This window comes from Peromyscus maniculatus, chromosome 4, assembly GCF_049852395.1.
Source record: "Peromyscus maniculatus bairdii isolate BWxNUB_F1_BW_parent chromosome 4, HU_Pman_BW_mat_3.1, whole genome shotgun sequence".
Taxonomy (NCBI): Eukaryota; Metazoa; Chordata; class Mammalia; order Rodentia; family Cricetidae; genus Peromyscus; species Peromyscus maniculatus.
The window spans coordinates 67,841,723-67,860,353 of record NC_134855.1 but is presented as its reverse complement, the minus strand read 5'-3'; the positions used below and the strand labels follow the sequence as shown (position 1 = coordinate 67,860,353).

Sequence of the window (18,631 nt, the reverse complement as noted above, 5' to 3'; positions counted from 1 at the left end):
CAGTCCCATGCCCTGCTGAAAGAAGGAGCATGCTGTTTCCTTGAATCCTGTGTTCCTAGTAGGTTAGGGCAGTAGGATGATATTCCCTGTCACAGAGAGGCATAATCGGGGCCCGAAGAATGTCATTGGTCAGTGAGAAGTCAGAGGGAGGGATGCACTGGACACAGACATGAAGGTGAGGCCTACCTGAATTTAGGTGAGAACATGCTTCAAATCCTTCTCACTCTTACCAGGCTTGACCCCCCACCCCACCCCATCTAGGCCCTATGGTTTGTACTAGTCAGGTTAGTCCTGTCCCGTCGCGGGGAGCGGGGGAGGCAAAGGCATCACAGTCAAGACACAGGGCAGGACCCTAAGGCTGGCAGGGGCAGGCCCACTTTATTGGCAGAGTCCAGGCGCGTCGAGCAGGCTGTTAGGCTCGGGCGGTGGGGCGTTCGGGCCGCGGTCCCGGCTCGGCATGCACACCCCCACGGCCTTCCCGGGTTGCTCCAAGCAGGGGCTTAGAGCTCGGGGGGCTTGAGGGCCGGCGGGCCGGCGGCGGCGGCGGCGGCGAGGTCGGGGTACACCAGGAAGCCCGAGAAGGTGATGTACTTGCCGTGGTTGCTGTAGGCGCCATAGCCATCGTGGTCGTGGCTGAGCAGCCAGACGGCGTCGCCGCGCCGCAGCGCCAGCATCACGCTCTGGCTCTGCATCTCGCGGCGCCTCGAGGCGCCGTCGTCGTAAATCATGGCCTGCACCTCGTCGCGGTTCTTCATCAGCTTCACCGACAGCGTCTTGCGCGGCAGCTTGCCCAGCGTGAAGGAGAAGAAATAGGCGCCGGGCAGGCGGCAGCGGAACACGCCGGCCGCCGCGTCGAAGTCGCCCCCGATGTTGACCAGCTCGGTGTCGAAGGCCAGCGGCCGGTGGCGCGGCCCGGGGCCGGCGTCCGAGCCCACCAGGCTGCGCGTGCGCGCCGCCGAGAAGGCCGAGCGCGGCTCCGGGGGCGCGGCCCCGCGCGCAGGCGCGTCGGCGTCGGCGTCGGCGTACACCAGGTAGCCGCTGAAGGTGGCGCCGGGTGCGCCCAGCGCGTACTGCGGCGCGCCGTGCAGCCGCAGCCACACCGTGTCGCCGTAGTCGAGCTGCAGCATGGCGCTCTGGCTGGCCGCGCGCCGCGCGCCGGGCCGCCGCTGCTCGTCGAAGGCCAGCGCCTGCACCTCGTCGCGGTTGCGCACCAGCATCACCGACAGGCTCTTGTGCGGGGCCTTGCCGGCCGTGAAGGAGAAGAAGTAGGCGCCGGGCACGCGGCAGCGGAACCGCCCGGTGGCCGCGTCGAAGTCGCCCCCGATGTTCACGTACACCTTGTCGAAGGTCACCGCCATTTCCGACGTGCCCTCCAGCGGGGTGGTGCGAGCCGCCGAGAAGGCTGAGCGCAGCTCGGAAGAGCCAGGGCCAGCTGGGCCCAGGGCCCAGCAGGCCGCCGGGCTTAGCAAGCCCAGCAGAAGCAGCAGCAGCATGGCACCTGGGAAGGGAGAGAAGACCCCCGCAGGGGAGGAGGGTTGGACAGCGGCTGCCTCCACCTGTAATTTTTCTACCTAGCCTTGCTCTTGACCCGTGACTTGCTCCCCGTTTTCCTTCACTAGGCCAGTGCTTCTCACTTAGGGTGCTTCAGGGTCACCGGGAGTGCACATTACAGCACCCATACTTGTCCCCGCCTCGAATTTATTCCAGAAATCTGGAATGGGGCCTGAGAGTTTGCATGTTTAATAGTTATCCTTAGTATAGTCTGATCAGCTGATTTAGAGTTCACATTTTCAGAACCATTGGATTAGGCCAGTACTTCTCCAGACTTTTGTAAAGCATGAGAATCCTTTTGCAAATAAGACCTGGTGCACATGCCGCAAGCATGTTGAAATGCTCTACTTCCTGAGGCCTACAGCCGGGTCCTCTCTCCTCACCCCTCCTCCTTCTCCGGGTGTTAGGGAGGTCTAAATTGCCAACAGCCAGCACGTCCATTCCACCACATTTTCCGGTGGTTTTGCTCTGGTCCTTGGCCTGCCCTTCACAATAAACACGGGCTCTTTGTATCCGCCGTGACAACGTTTTAAGTCGTATCTGGGAATAAGTGGAGAGAGCCTCTCTCTAACCCCTTTCCTGGCCTCTGACCTACTCAATGGTCCCACAGGGTCTCCCCAGACTCCCCTGGGGTCCTTCCTGCACTGGGCCAGGCGTTGAGTTAGTGTCGTCCCTGTGAAAACAGAATGAGGTAACCAGGGGCTGGAGAGGTGGCTCAGCAGCTGAGAGTGTTAGCTGCCATTCCAGAAGACTCAGATTTAATCTCCCAGGACCACATGGCAACTCACAACCATCTATAACTAGATCTGATGCCTTCTTCTGGCCTCTGTGGGCGGCAGGCACACACGTGGCACACAAACATACATGCAAACAATACACACATGTACATCGTTTTGTTTTCATTTTTAAGGGCTATGATAACCCCCTTTGTGCCTTTGTGTTTGGAGCCTGGCTCCTGTGGGCAGGAGAGAGCCACAGCTGCTGAGGATATGGAGAACAAAATAAAATTCTGGCAGGATGGTGAAGTCAACGATTCATTTGGTGGTGGTGGTGGTGAATGGAGTGGACAGACACTTAGATCGGGATACCAGTCTCGGGGAATGAATGGACAGCAAGCACTCTGACACTGAGTCACACCCCAGGCACCTTAGGCAATTGTTTTTTAACTCTGTGAGTAAGGAAGGCTTCATCCATGTAAATGGCATGATGGAGGGCCTCACACAAGCTTGTGGTAACATATCCAGACAGCAATTGTGAACAAGGTCTGTATAGGGACAGACCTACCCAGGTGTCCAGACGCTTCTGTTCTTACCCCTGGGAAAAGTGATCAAGTTCTTGACATAAGGGGTTAGAACCTTAGTAAATGCTTGGTGATGGCATTATCCAATTCCTGGAGGCCGCTGATGGTGGGGTTCCATCATGCTCTGAAGTAGGGCAGAGGCTTTGAAGCTTGAACACCCAAAGGCTCCAAAGTGGAGGCCAGCAGGAGAGGGGCTAGAGAGAGTTTGGAACATGAGCTTTCCTGGGAGGTACCCTGAGAGTGTGTGTAGCCGTGTGTCTCTTACAGATGCCAGGGGCCTGCTGGGAAGAGCTGCCAGGTTCACGCCAGGCTGCTCACCTGAGGATCGGAATCGAGCCTGTGTTCCGCTTGCCCAGCTGCTGGGGTAAAATGCACTGCCCTTTCGTTCTCACCACAAAGACCTCAGGTCCAGCCGAACGCTGCCTCCTTCCAGAAGGTGCTTTTCTGATTCTCACAGAGATGTCCTATGGGTTACTTGGTGAGGGCAGGGAGGACAGAAGGGGCCCTTGTGTCGTGGTAAAAACTGCACCTGCCAAGTGTCTAATCTGTTCCTTTTTACAAAGCTACTTTAGACATGTAGATAAACCCTCTCTCCCTTCATGGAGGAGAAAGCTGGTGCTGAAACAAGGGGTACACGTTTTTTGGCTCAAGGTCATCCACGGAACACTAAAGTAAGCCTTAAACAGAGGGTTTTTTAATTTCACATTCAGTGTTCTTGTCTGCTGGCTTTCCCTCTTACACAAAGGCATCTCTCCAGCCGATGCGTTTCCCGCCTCTGACCCCTTTTGCAAAAGCAGACGAGACATGGAAAGAGTGCTGGAATCTAGAGTGGAGGAGGATGCTCAGCAAGCAGGCAGGCAGGCAAACAAAGGCGAGCCAAACCCTCTGCCTTTTTCTCTCCTGGGAGGTGGGAGCACTCCCCGTGCCCGGCAGCTTTCCTAGCGGGTCTGCTCTTGAAGCGCCTGCCCACCCTACCCCTTGCCACCTCCCTGCCAAGCCTGGTACACCCATCAGTGCCAAAGGGTCTTCTTGTGTGTCCAGTGCCCTCCCCGCCCCCTTCATACTTTACTGCACGTGTCCCTGAACCCTGGATCCCTTCCTTGGACAACCCCATTCCCCAGCAGGTCAGAGGGGGATGGGAAGGTGTCAGGTGGGTGTCAGAGCTCCAGGGAAGGAAATGGCTGCACAAAGCTCTGTCCAGGTAAAGCTCAAAATAGTCATCTTCAAAGAGAAAAACTGGGACAGAGAGCTGGTTAGACCCAGAGCCCCGGAACCAATGAAAAAGGCGCAGCGATGTCAGGCTGAGGGCATCTCCAAGCCCCCAGCGCCTTGCTCCCGGTACCCCAGTTAACCCCGCTCTCAAGACCCGCTAGAACCCCCTTCTATCTTCCTTGAAAGTCCGGCATCCTTTCAAGAAGGTGAGCCCCACTTTTACAGAAGTAGCCAATTAATCCTTTCTCGTGGGGGAAAAAAAAATGACCCAAAAAGCGTTCCCCCCAAGCCCTTTTCCGTGAGACCTGCCCCCCCACCCCTCCCTTCGGAGTAAAAGCCCTTGAGCCTCTTTCATGAAAAAGCGCCCAGGTCCTCCTTTCCAGGAAAAGGGACCGGGTCCCTCGCGCCTCCCGCCGCCCCCGCTCGCACAGAAGAGGAGCCTGCGCCCCCGCCTCCTCCCGGCTGCCCTCACCTGGCTGGCGGCGGGCGGGTCGGCTTCGGTCGGAGCCGGCGATCCGGCTCCGCGAGGACGCCGGGCTGCGCACTGGTCGCCCGCGCTGCGGCTTTGGCCGGGCCTGCGGGGGTGGCGGGGGGCTCGGGCGGCGAGCGAGTGGGGACCCGGGCACAGGGAGGCGTGAGCGAGTGGGAAGGACAGCAGAAGCTGAAGCAGAGAAGCGCAGGGGCGGGGAGCAGGGGAGGCGGAGGGGAGAGCGGAGGACGAGGGAGGGGCGCCGAGCAGCGGGGCCTGGGGCACCGCACCGAGCCTGCGCCGAGCGCGGGACCCTTCCTCACTGGCCGACCCAGAGCTTTCTCTGCAGGGCGCAGAGAGCAGGCGTCATCGGTCCAAGTTAGCAGATGGGGAAACCGAGGCCGCGGCAGAGGCCACACTAGGGGTGGCTCGGGGCATCATCCTACAGACCCGCTTTCCCCCTTGGGTGGGGAGAGAGGACTCGGACAAGACACGGGCTGCAAGGACAGTGGGAGATGAGGTCTTGTGTGAGACGGATGTCCGGGATGAGTGGCCTTGGGGAAAATCTAAGGGAAGAGAAGGGTAATGGGTCAATGTCCTTAAAAGAAAGAGATGACAATGCCCCACTTTTCCTTCCTCACTTCTAAGTCTGAAGATGCTCCCGCGCTAGCCAGGCTGGAGGGAGGACAGAGCTGCAGACATCAGCACACCGGCTTGAGTCCCTCTGGGAAGGACAAAGGAGAAGCAGGGTCCTTGCCATGGACTGATTTTTTTTTTTCTTCTTCTTCTTCTTTTTCTGAAAAGGGTTGAGAAAGGCGATAGAAGGTCCCTGTATGGGACTTGGACATCCGTGGAGTGGTGCCTAGGTAGCAGGGGTCCAGCAAGGCCTCAGGGCTGGGATCAGCATCTGCCCCTCTCGCACTCACTGGCCCTCTGTATAGCACCTTGCCCCCAGGAGCTTTCTGGAACTCTCCAAACTTACCTGATCCCAGTTATTCGAGTACAAGTCATTGCCCATGAAGGCGTCGGAAGTGATGGGCTTGGCCTCACTTCCAGGGTGTTGGCTGAGCGAAAAGAAGGATAAGAGGATATGTCCCCGAATCAGAAGGAAAGGCTGGAAGCACTTTGGGCAGAGGCATGGGGACAAGGTGACATGGAAAGCACGTGTCCAGGCCTTGTCACATCACAGCTGTGCCCTTCTGCTTGAACAGGGGGAGGGCCATGCCAATGGGGAGGGCCAAGTTTGATAGCCTAGAGGTGTGGTGAGCCACACAGACATGCACAGGAGAGTTGGGCCAGGCCAGGAGCCAAGCTGTGACAACTGTGGCCTGTGACATGGGACCCCTCAACCAGGGGAGTGAGGTAGCCCTTCTGAATGGGATTCCAGCTGTGGAAGGAAGGGGAGAGGAAAAGGCAGGACAATTAAATGCCAGCTGGGGCTGCTGGGGCTGGAGGAAATGTAACACTGCACCGGAAGAACTCTCACCAGAGAAGTCAGGATGGGGGTGGAGACGGGGGTAAAGCACAGCAGTAGGGGTTGCTTCAGGGTCTTGGGAAGCGGGAGGCAGGAAAGGATGAGGGGGAGGAATAATGCCGGGAGATGCTGGGTGTGGGGCAGACGGGAGTGGAGGGCCATAGATACCAGACAGGAAGTTAGGAATAGATGCCAGGAGGGCTCAGAGGAGAGCTCAGGATAGTTTGTGGTCCTTGCTTCTTCCTCAGCAGGTGCTGGCGGCGCTCTGCCCCACGCCGACACCCCGACACCTTCTCGTCCACACCTTCTCGTCCGTAATGCCTCCCCCAGCCAGGATATTACCTGCAGACAGGTTTTGACCCTAACACCCATTTGCATCTCCTGGATCATTCTTGGCTGTGCCCTTGAGTGAAGCTGGAAGCGCTGGAGAGCTAGGATCCTCAAGCAACCCTCAACTGATTAGAGGCAGGGCCTGGGAGTGAATACTGCAGCTTCCTGGTTCCTCAGTGGGGGCCTTTCTATCCCCAGTTCCAAGATGTGTTCCAGGGGAATTAAAGAACTCCTTTAGTGACAGCTCAGTAACATCGGCTTGCTTTGTTTTTCTGCTTTGCTTTCTAGGCCTGCCCTATTTCCTGAGATTACCTCCAGAATTCAAACCCAAATTGTGTGTGTGTGTGTGTGTGTGTGTGTGTGTGTGTGTGTGTGTGTGTGTAGATGCATGCATGCAGAGTACCCGCAGAGGCCAGAAGAGGGCATTAGATTCTCTTAGCAGTTGTTAGCTGCCTAGCGTGGATGCTGGGAACTGAACTCTGCAAGCGCTTTTAACCTCTAGGCCACCTTTCCAGCCTTCAAACCTAAATTCTTTTCTTTCCTTTTCTTTTTTCTTTTTCCCTTTCTTTCTTTCTTCCTTCCTTCCTTCCTTCCTTCCTTCCTTCCTTCCTTCCTTCCTTTCTTTCTTTCTTTCTTTCTTTCTTTCTTTCTTTCTTTCTTTCTCTCTTTCTTTCTTTCTCTCTCTCTCTTTTGAGACAGGGTTTCTCTGTGTAGTCCTAACTGTCCTGGAACTCAATTCTGTAGACCAGGCTGGCCTTGAACTCAGAGAGATTCACCTGCCTCTGCCTCCCAAGTGTTGGAATTAAAGGCATGCACCACCACCACCTCGCTCAAACCCAATTTCTTATCTCAGGGTCCGCCTTCAGGAGAATCAGACTGAGACTCTGGGTGGTAAGGGTGTGCCTGGGATTAAGTTAAGTGCCTTCACAATCATTATCCCATTTATTTGTCTTACTAACCTTAAAAGTAGATAGCTCTAATCTTACAAATGAGGCACAGAGAATTTAATGCATGGTCTGGCTCCAGAATCCATAGGGTTGCAGCCTCCCTTACTCTGGTCTTCCCTGGGCTTTACTTTCACCGGGCGTGGAGGGGGGAGGGGAGGGGGGGACGGACACGACACTGTCCTGCTTGGGGGGAGCAATGAACCCAGGCTGTCTTGCAGCTAAACACAGTCAGACAAATGTAAGCAGATTTCATTGTGGGAGAAAGAAAGTAACTTGACAAAAGCTAGAGTCATTGGAAAGGAGGGAACCTCAACTAAGAAAATGTCCGCACAAGATTTGGTTGCAGGCAAACCTGTAGGGCACTTTCTTAATTAGTGACTGATGTGGGAAAAACCAGCCCATTTTGGGTGGGAACACCTCTGGGCTGGTGGTCCTGAGTTCTATAAGAAAGCAGGGGGTTGGGGATTTAGCTCAGTGGTAGAGCGCTTGCCTAGCAAGCGCAAGGCCCTGGGTTCGGTCCTCAGCTCCAGGGGGGAAAAAAAGAAAGAAAGCAGGCTGAGCAAGCCATGGGGAACATGTCAGCCTCACTCCTTCTTGGCCTCTGTACCAGCTCCTGCCTCCATGTTCCTGCCCTGTTTGAGTTCCTGCCCTGCCCTCCTTCAGTGATAAACAGTGATGTGGAATTATAAGCAAAATAAACCCTTTCCTCCCCAATTTGCTTTTGGTCATGGTGTTTCATCACAGCAATAGTAACCCTAACTAAGACACTTGCTTACTTTCTCATTCACCTTTTTGGTATGAAATCTTTTGTAGCCTGAGTTAGCCTCAAACTCTCCTCGTAGTTGAGGATAACCTTGAACTCCTGATTGTCCTGCCATCACTCCCCAAGTGCTGGGACTGCAGGCATGTGAATCCATGCCCAGCACTTAGAAGGTGCTTTTATCTGTTTATTTATTTTTTTACATTTGGGGTGTGTGTGTGTGTGTGTGTGTGTGTGTGTGTGTGTGTGTGTGTGTGTACAAGTGCCATGGTGCAAATGTGGAGGGTCAGAGTACAACTTGAAGGAGTTGGTTCTCTCCTTCCACTTTGTGGATTCTTGGTACAAAACCCAGGTTGTCATCAAGCTTGGTGGCAAGAGCACTTACCTACTGAGCCATTGCTCTGGCTCCCAGAAAGTGCTCTTGAAGGGACTGACTTTAGAGGGACGGCTGGCAGGCCCACTCCTGCCCTCCTCCTTTTCTTTCCTTCCTGGGATGTGGACATGAAGGACAGTGGTCACCTTAACAGTGAAGTGTTATAAACACAGTACCAGGTGACCACCCAGGAAGAAGCTGAGATGAACAAGACTTTGCCTCAAGGAAACAACACTTTAGGTCAGTGGTTCTCAACCTTCCTCATGCTGTGACCCTTTAAAACAGTTCCTCGTGTTGTGGTGACCCCAACCATAAAATTATTTTTTTTATTATTTTTTTTTAATTTAATTTTATTTTATTTTACAATACCACTCAGTTCTACATATCAGCCACGGGTTCCCCTATTCTCCCCCCTCCCACACCCTCCCCTTACCCCCAGCTGACCCCCCATTCCCACCTCCTCCAGATCAAGGTCTCCCCCGAGGACTGCGATCAACCTGGTAGACTCAGTCCAGGCAGGTCCAGTCCCTTCCTCCCAGACTGAGCCAAGTGTCCCTGCATAAGCTCCAGGTTTCAAACAGCCAACTCATGCAATGAGCACAGGACTTGGTCCCACTGCCTAGTTGCCTCCCAAACTGATCAAGCCAATCAACTGTCTCACCTATTCAGAGGGCCTGATCCAGCTGGGGGCCCCTCAGCCTTTGGTTCATAGTTCATATGTTTCCATTCATTTGGCTATTTTTTTTTCAATAATTGAGTAGAACCGAAATTTATTATAAGCTACTGTCGTCCTAGGGACCTCCATACTATATATATAGCCTCTATGGTTCTATGGGCTGTGGTCTGATTGTTCTTTATTTTATATCTAGAAACCACTTATGAGTGAGTACATACCGTGACTGTCTTTCTGGGTTTGGGTTACCTCACTCAGGATGATTTTTTCTAGTTCCATCCATTTGCCTGCAAATTTCATGCTTTCATTGTTTTACTCTGCTGAGTAGTACTCCATTGTGTATATGTACCACATTTTTTCCATCCATTCTTCCGTTGATGGGAATCTAGGTTGTTTCCAGGTTCTGGCTATTACAAATAGTGCTGCTATGAACATAGCCGAGCATGTATCTTTATGGTATGAATCAGCATTCCTTGGGTATATGCCCAAGAGTGGGATGGCTGGGTCTTGAGGTAGTTCGATTCCTAATTTTCTGAGAAACCGCCATACTGATTTCCACAGTGGTTGTACAAGTTTACATTCCCACCAACAGTGGAGGAGTGTTTCCTTTGCTCCACATCCTCTCCAACACTGGCTGTCATTGGTGTTTTTGATCGTAGCCATTCTGACAGGTGTAAGGTGGTATCTCAGAGTCGTTTTGATTTGCATTTCTCTGATGATTAAGGATGTTGAGCATTTCTTTAAATGTCTTTCAGTCATTTGTGATTCTTGTTTTGTGAATTCCCTGTTTAGCTCTTTAGCACATTTTTTAATTGGACTGTTCAGTATTTTGATGTCTAGTTTCTTGAGTTCTTTATATACCGTGGAGATCAATCCTCTGTCATATGGAAAAACAAAAGACCCAGGATAGCTAAAAGAATCCTATATGATAAAGCAACCTTTGGAGGCATCACCATCCCTGACCTCAAACTCTACTATAGAGCTATAGTAATAAAAACAGCTTGGTACTGGTATAAAAACCGACATACGGACCAATGGAATAGAATTGAAGACCCTGACATTAATCCATGCACATATGAACACCTGGTTTTTGACAAAGGAGCCAAAACTATACAATGGAAAAAAGAAAGTATCTTCAACAAATGGTGCTGGCATAACTGGATGTCAATATGTAAAAGATTACAAATAGATCCATATCTGTCACCATGCACAAAACTCAAGTCCAAGTGGATCAAAGACCTGAACATAAATCCAGTTACACTGAACTTAATAGAAAAGAAAGTAGGAAGCACTCTTGAACGCATTGGCACTGGAGACCATTTCCTAAATAAAACACCAACAGCACAGACCCTGAGCACAACAATTAATAAATGGGACCTCTCGAAACTGAGAAGCTTTTGCAGGGCAAAAGACACAGTCAATAAGACAAAAAGACAGCCAACAAAATTATTTTCATTGCTACTTCATAACTATAATCTTGCTACTGTTTTGAACCATAATGTGAATATCTGTGTTTTCCAATGGTCTTAGGTGACCCCTATGAAAGGGTCGTTCAACCCCCCTCAAGACCTACTGCTTTAGTGGGACTGTAGGGTGTGGACAAGAAGAGCTCAGTGCCAGGACAGAGGCACAAAGTATTTTCAGCTGTGGTGGGGCATCTGGGAAGGTGTCATGGAGAAAGCTATTTCTACATAATGACAAGGGTTCTGACTTGGTGAGTGGAGGTGGAGATGGGGGAGGCAGGGGCAAGACCCAATTAAAGGTAAGACTGTGATGTAACATGAATCTTAAAAGGTCTTATTAATAAAATAAAAAAAAAAGCCAGGTATAGGGGTGAACACTGAAGATCAGAGAAACAGAACAAGCCACAGCTAACCTCACTTCCCCAACTTCTCAGCCAATCCTGTTTCTTCAGACTGAAAGCCTCTGAGTCCTCATCTGAATGGATCTCAGCTGAACTGCTGCTAAAAGCTAAAAGCTTAAAAAGCCTCTAATTCCTGGTCTTTACACCTTATATGCCTTCCTGTCATCACTTCCTGGGATTAAAGGTGTGTGCCACCATGCCTGGCTGTTTCCAGTGTGGCTTTGAACTCACAGAGATCCAGATGGATCTCTGCCTCTGGAATGCTAGGATTAAAGGCGTGTGCTACCGCTGCCTGACCTCTATGTTTAGTATTGTGGCTGTTCTGTTCTCTGACCCCCAGGTAAGTTTATTGGGGTGCACAATATATCAACCACACTGTGATGTGAGCAAGGGTGTGGAGGAGGCACAGACGAGCTGCACATGCCAATTGAAAAGAGACAAAAGGAAAAAAGAGACGGGACAGAGGAGAGAAGAAAACCCATCAAGGAGACGATGGTGGGTGTGTCTAGATGAATTCGGACTGTGCCAGGAAAGAGGGAGGCAACAGGAGAGAAGAGAAGAGAGACTCCACGGCTGCCAGAGAACAAGAGCACACAAGCTCACAATTTAATTAGCTTCCTGGCTTGCCAAAGGATTACAGGAGAATTAGCAACGCTCGGGAGTCTAGGGACCTTGCTGGGAGCTGAGGGGAAGTTAATGAGAAAGACGACAACATGCCCCAGAGAAAAATGAAAGAGGAGGGAGTGTCAGTCAAGCAGAGATGCCGGCAGGAGAAACAGATGTCAGGAGTCTCTGTCTCCCTAGCCGATTGATCACAGACCTCCAGGGGAGCGAACGGGTAGGGCTCCTCGGTCAGGCTCCCGGCCTATGGCCCACGTCAGGTGACCATCACCTGGTCAGTGACCTGAAGCAGGGAAACCTGGGAGTAGCTATGAAGGTAGAGCGCCTGTCTGCCTTGGCGCCCTTCCCAGAAGGGCTCAAAGGCTCAACCAGCTGCTATATCACAGAACTGAACCCCTGGGCCCCATCTTCAGGTGGGTGGGAGGTGATCTCCCCTTAACTGGATGTGGCAAACTTCATTTTCCAAAGACTGTTAATGATGTCTCCCAGAACAGCCTTGTTCCTATAGTGATGTTGCCATGCCCAATAAAAAGGAGTTATATCAGGTTGTAACACGAATTCTAAAATGGTCTTTTAATAAAAACCCTGGAGCCAGATATTGGGGTAAATGCTGAAAGATCAGAGAGATAAAGGAACAAGCCACTGCCACGTCTCACCTCACCAGCTCCATGAATCCTCTGACTGAAATCCTCTGAGTCCTTACCCGAAAGGCTGCAGCCAAAAAAGACTTTAGTTCCTGTCTCCTCATGCCTTATATACCTTTCTTGCTGGGATTAAAGGCGTGTGATTCCCAAGCACTGGGATTAAAGGTGTGTCCCACCACTGCCTGGCTTCTGTGTTTAATCTAGTGGCTTGTTTTGTCCTCTGATCTTCAGGCAAATTTTACTAGGGTACACAATATATCACCACATCAGGTCATAAAAGGAAGGAGTGCTTCTCCCTGAATCTTTCTCTCTTGAAACTGGCCCAACCATCCCATCCTAAGAAAGCCAAGGTCTCATGAAAGCGCCCTGTGTAGATGTTGTGGTCTACAGCCCTAGTTAGGATCAGGTAGATAATTTACCGAGTCCAATACAAAATGAAAATATGGCATTGCTGTTTAGAAATCAAGTTTAGATGGAAGCAGTACAGCAGGAACCCAGTTAAAGAGGGGATTGTCAGGTCCAAAGAAACTCCCCTTCCCAAATTGGGGTGGTTAGACAAAAGCCAGCATTCCCTCGGGGACTTGGGAAGCCAGTTCCCACTCTCCAAAAGGAATTCTTCTCCTTGTCTCTAGCAGAAGGGACTTGTGGCGCTTCCATTAACATATGCCCGTGGTCCTTGCTGGCTTCCAGGCCTCAGTACAGCCTCACAAGTCCTCCTTATTCACTTCCAGGCCCTCCCCCAGCCCAGCTCACAGGCTCCCTTTCTCCCAGGTACCCATTCCCTGAAGATATGTCCCCCAGTCACTTCTCTCTGCTTTCCCAAAAGACAGCCTTGGCATTTGGGAATACACTTTTCCCTCTTTCACCCAGAGAGGGGCTATTTCTGTTTCTTTACTGCGCCCCAAGGATTCCGGAGTAAGGTACGGTTTTGTGGCAGCATGACTGTGAAGCTTTGGCTTAATCATCCGGGAAGCATGGAGGGCCAGCAAGACGGCTCAGCGGGTAAAGGCAGCTTTGCCACCAAGCTTGAGGACTTTAGTTTGATCCCTGGGATGCATGTGGTAGAAGGGAATTAACCCTGACATTTGTCCTCTGACCTTCACACACCGAATAGATAGACAGACAGACAGACAGACAGATAGATAGACAGACAGACAGATAGATAAAATATATTTTAAAAAGCAACCAGAGGGGTTGAGGGCCCAGTAAAGTACTTGCTAATACGTGCAAGCCCCTGAGTTTCACTTCCAAATTCAAGGCCTTTATGTATTTAAAATGCATGGTCTGAATGCATGCTAGGCAAAGTTCTTTTCCCCTGAGCTACACCCTCAACCCCTATGGGTTTCTTTTAAATATGGTACCTTGTACAATGGTTTGAGTAGGTTTGCCCATTCAGACTGGCCTGGACCTCTTATGGGGGGAAGAAGCCCTCAGGATGACCCCAGGCCCAGGCTGGCGCATCCTTTGCTGACAGGGGCATTGCATTCTGGTTCTTCCCCCCGGAAGGGGCAGTGGAGGGGGTTGAACTCTTTTCTATGTTCACTGAGGGAAGCGCCTGCCGAGGGCGGTGTCAGAGGGGTCATGAGGGGTTGGGGGTAAAGCTTGAGATGTAAATGTAGTCCTCAGCCCAGCCTAATAACCTCTGGATGAGGAGGAGGGGGCAAAGAGAGGCACGAACAGTATGTAACTGGGGAGGTTGGGTTCTCCAGGCTGGCCTTGAACTCACCCTAGCCAGCAATACCCCTTCCTCAGCTTCTTGAGTGCTGACATTATAGGTGTGTGCCATCACACCCCAGTCCCTCCGCTTCTCAAAGAGCAGCCACAAATAAAAACCACAGAGAAGGTGCACGAATAGTAGGCGAAGGAATTCCCCAAGTGAAGGAGGGACCCAAGGAAACTTAAGGAAAGAGGTGACATCTAAACACAGCTGTGAAGACTTGTGCTGGACTTGGTCACATAACAATAGAACGACCAGGGACGGGGGAACAGGGAGGGGATGGACTCTCAGAGAAACCCTAAGGAATCGTGGAGGAGGGGGCTGGAAACATGGCTCAGTGGTTAGAGTGTTCACGGCTATAGAAGACAGCAGGCCGGGCAGAAAATAGAGCACCACCTGCAGCCTCAGCTGGAAAAAGAAACGTGGTGGAGAGCGGGAGCCGGCATCCAAACGCTCTCTGGTTGGAACCAGCTCCACTGCTAATTGTGTCCTCTGGTTCCCCACCTCTAAAATGGAACTGGGTGCAGTGGCATAAGCCTGTAACTTCAATACTTGGGCGGAAGAAGCAGGAGCATCAGAAGTTGAAGGCCAGCCTTTGGTACATAGTGAGTCTGAAGCCAGCCTGGGCTACATGAACTCTGTCTTAAACTCCACTCCCCCCAAAATACACATATGTCTCACTGACTTGTGACAAGCCTTCACGGGTATATTTGGTTCTAAAGTACTTGGCCCAGAGCCGAGAATGTTATATGTTCTTAATGTGTGCTGGCTGCCACGACTGCATGGTGTGCATTTGAAAATGAATAGGGCTGGGGATGTAGCCCAACGAAAGAGTACATGCTTACTATGTGTGAGGCTGTGGATTTGATCTCTAGCATGTAGAAAAAGAGAAAAAAAAAAAGAGCAATAGTATTGGTGTGCTGGGCTGGGGACGCAGCTCAGTTGGTAGAATGCTTCTCCGGCTGACACAAAAGGGTTGATCTCCAGCACTTCATAGGCCAGGTACGCTACTCTTTTAATTCTATCACTTGGAAGCAGAAGCAAGTGGACCAGAGTTCAAGGTTTCCTAGGTAGCCAGAGCTACATTAGACTAGACCCTGTCTCTGTGTGTCTGTGTTCCTGTGTGCATGCAGGTGCATGTATGTGTGTGTTCTTATGTCTGTATGTATCTCTGTGTGTGCACAGGTGTCTATGTGTATGTGTGTACCTGCATGTATGGGTGGTATGTGTTTGTGTTTGTGTGTGTGTTTGTGCACACAGGTGTCTGTGTGTGTGTGGACGCATAGATGTCTCTGTGTCTATGTGTGTGTGTATGCATGGGTGTGTGCAGTGTGTGTGTGTCCTCTCCCACCCACTTGTTCCCAAATACCTGGCAGCCACTTCCCAAATTACCACATAGAGGCTTATATTAATTACAAAATGCTTGGCCATTAGCTCAGGCTTATTATTAATTAGCACTTACATTTAAATTAACCCATTTCTATTAATCTGTGTATTGCCACATGGTCTGTGGCTTTACTGGTCCTTTGGCATCTTGCTTTTTGGGCAGCTGGCTTGAGTTTCCCTCGACTCTGTCCTTTTTCTTCCCCTCCTTAGTTTGGTTCTTCTGCCAAACCTTATCTTGCCTGGCTGTTGGTTGGTCAGCATTTTATTAAGCCAGACAGAGCATAATTTACACAGTGTACAGAAGATCATCCCATAGTGTGTGTGTGTGTGTGTGTGTGTGTGTGTGTGTGTGTGTAATGTGACATTCATGGGCTCTGCAGTTATTCACAGTACTTCCCTCTGCTAAGTCCGCCTGCATCTCTGAGTTCTATCTCCCCCTCTTCTCATTTAGACAATGGCCTCTGCATGCTTTCCCCCACACTCTGGGCTTTCTCACTGGTTCCAAAGCCCTCTGCCTCACCTCTGCCGCTGGCTGCCTGCCCACCTGCATTGCTGAACCTGTCTGTCTTGTCAGACCTTAACCCAAAAAGACCTGGCGTCCTCTCTTCCTCTCCGCCATCTCCTCCTGCCCGCAGGTCTGATGTTTATGACTTGCCTGCCTGTTGTTTTTCTCTCAGACTCTATAGTATTGTCCTAAGCTTGAAGTCGAATGCTCTTACCAGTCAAAACACCTCCTCAGTCCTATCCTCGAGCTCCAAAAGCAAACAAGTGTGGTTGATATATTGTGCACCCCAATAAACTTATCTAGGGTCAGAGAACAGAACAGCTGCTAGATAGACATAGAGACCAGAAAATGGTGGCACTCACACCTTTAATCCTAGTATTCTGGAGGCAGAGATCCATAGGATATCTGTGAGTTCAAAACTACACTGGAAACAGCCAGGCATGGTGACTCACGCCTTTAATCCCTGGAAGTGATGGCAGAAAGCAGAAAGGTATATAAGGCATGAGGACCAAGAACTAGAGCCTGGTTAAGCTTTTAGGCTTTTGAGCAGCAGTTCAGCTGAGATTCGTTCGGGATGAGGACTCAGATGCTTCCAGTCTGAGGAAAAAGGATCAGCTGAGGAACTGGTGAGACCTTTTTTTTTTTTTTTTTGGTTTTTCGAGACAGGGTTTCTCTGCGTAGCTTTGCGCCTTTCCTGGGACTCACTTGGTAGCCCAGGCTGGCCTCGAACTCACAGAGATCCGCCTGGCTCTGCCTCCCGAGTGCTGGGATTAAAGGCGTGCGCCACCACCGCCCGGCTGGTGAGACCTTTTAAGATTCATGCTACAAACAAGGAACACAATTTCTGTGATGTTGACAAAAGGTCTGGAAAAATGAGGTAAAATCTGACCATAAAGAACTTTATAGCGGGTGGGCTGGGGGGTGGGCGGAAGGGGGGAGGACAAGGGAATCCATGGCTGATATGTAAAATTAAATTAAATTATAAAATAAAAAAATTATATTAAAAAAAAGAAAAAATAGAACTTTATAGCAGCTAGACTTTATTCTGGGGTCGGTAGCTTTCAGTCGCAGTAGAATAACTTCCTTCATGAGAAACATTCTGGGATGCCTTGTTTCCAGTACAGAAGTGAAATCAATAGAGAACAGAATCCACTGACACCATGGGGCTGATGAAATGGCTCCATGGTAAACACTTTTGCTGGCTCAGTTTAACCCTCACGGTGGAAGGAGAGAACAGATTCCACAAAGTGATCTTTGACCTCCACATGTACACCATGGCCCCCTCGCAATAAATAAATAAATAAATACATAAATAAATACATAAATAAATAAATAAATACATAAATGTAATAAGGAGTATAAAGGAAGGACATTTGGCTTAGTCCTGAAGATCCACGGGCATGACGCCAACACCAGTTAGCCTTTGTGAAGATTGTGTGTTGGGTGATATCTGGATGATTCAGCGTGTGTGGGAGGTAAGCTATCCTGCCACAGACTGGAGGCCTGTAAAGCAATTCCAGAATCAAGCTCACATAACCATTTTTCCTCTCAGTCCTTTAAAATCTCTCCCGACAAACTATTTTCTCTAAGTTTTTATATTTCCCAGTTCTCTACAGTGGATGTGTTGTTATTGCTTTCACTTCAAAATGAAGAGGGGGTGTGTGGGCTGGAGAGGTGGCTCATTGATTAAGAGCACTTACTGCTCTTGCAGAGGACCTAGTTTCAATTCCCAGCATCCACACAGCAGCTCACAGCTGTCTGTGACTCCAATTCCAGGGGATCCACTGATACCCTCCTCTGACTTCTGTAGGCACTGTAAGGACACTGTTTGCATGGGCAAAACAGTCAGTCACAGGAAATGAAAGTAACTAAAAGAATAGGAGCCTGGTCTGCAGAGCGAGTCCCAGGACAGCCAGGGCTACAGAGAGATACACCAACTCAGGAAAATAAATAAATAAATAAATAAATAAATAAATAAATAAGAGCTGGGCGTGATGGCTCGTACTTGTAATTCCAGCCTTTAAGAGGCCGAGACAGAAGGATCATGAGTTCAAGGCCAGCATGGGCTACATAATGAAACCCTGTCTCAGAACAAACACATAAAAAACAAAACAGTATCAAATTATTTTTCAAAAGAAGTTCCAGGGTACGGCTGGAGAGACAGCTCAGCAATTAGGAGCACTGGCTGCTTTTGCAGAGGACTTGGGTTTGGTTTCCAAGCCACCACCTGGGGCTCATACCCTCTGTAACTCCAGTTCCAGGGGATCAGACTCCCTCTTTGGCCTTCCTGGCTAGTTTCATGCAAACTCTTCACAGACATCTGTTCACACGAAGCACTCATACATATAAAAATGAATGACATTTCACTTGCTCATTTTTTTTTCAGAGTGAGGAAAGACCATGAAGCATGATAAAAATCCAAAAACCACTTCAAATCGATGGATAGATTTTACTGCTGCCTAAAGGGGAAGGGAGACTGGGGGTGGCCGCGCATGCCTGTCGTTCTAGCGCTTGGCAGGCAGAGGCAGGAAGGTTGTGAGGGCCAGACTCATCTACACAGCAAGCTCCAGGCCTGAGATAGGAAGTAAGACAGTATCTCAAAAAGTAAGCAAGCAACCCCCGCCCAAACACACATACACAAACAAATAAATAAACAAAACAAAACAAGGGCTGTAGAGACGGCTTAGTGGTTAAAAGCACTGGCTGCTCCTCCAGTGCAGACATGCAGGCAGGCAAAATACGCATTTTTTAAAAAAGGCACAGCATGTAAAGGTGTTTGCTGTCACACCTTACAATCTGAGTTTG

General features: G+C 50.4%; 1 protein-coding gene and 1 non-coding gene across 3 annotated transcripts; both read right to left on the bottom strand.

Annotated features, from left to right (window-relative positions):
* Positions 1-334: 334 nt before the first annotated feature.
* C1qtnf4 (C1q and TNF related 4) lies at positions 335-4,641 on the bottom strand. 2 transcript variants are annotated; one of them, XM_076569917.1, is made up of 2 exons: positions 4,536-4,641; positions 335-1,498 (listed from the first exon to the last, which is right to left on the bottom strand). In XM_076569917.1, exon 2 carries the CDS (start codon positions 1,491-1,493, stop codon positions 501-503), a length of 993 nt encoding a protein of 330 aa, XP_076426032.1. In that variant the 5' UTR covers positions 1,494-1,498; positions 4,536-4,641; the 3' UTR covers positions 335-500. The 2 variants fall into 2 exon arrangements, with proteins under 2 accessions (XP_076426032.1, XP_076426033.1); XM_076569918.1 differs by lacking the exon at positions 4,536-4,641 and adding an exon at positions 3,170-3,810.
* A 192-nt stretch (positions 4,642-4,833) lies between these two features.
* On the bottom strand, positions 4,834-6,441 carry LOC102908046 (C1q and TNF related 4). The gene is made up of 3 exons (XR_013050585.1): positions 5,515-6,441; positions 5,174-5,328; positions 4,834-5,098 (listed from the first exon to the last, which is right to left on the bottom strand). It is a non-coding gene; the product is annotated as a C1q and TNF related 4 (transcript).
* Positions 6,442-18,631: the final 12,190 nt, after the last annotated feature.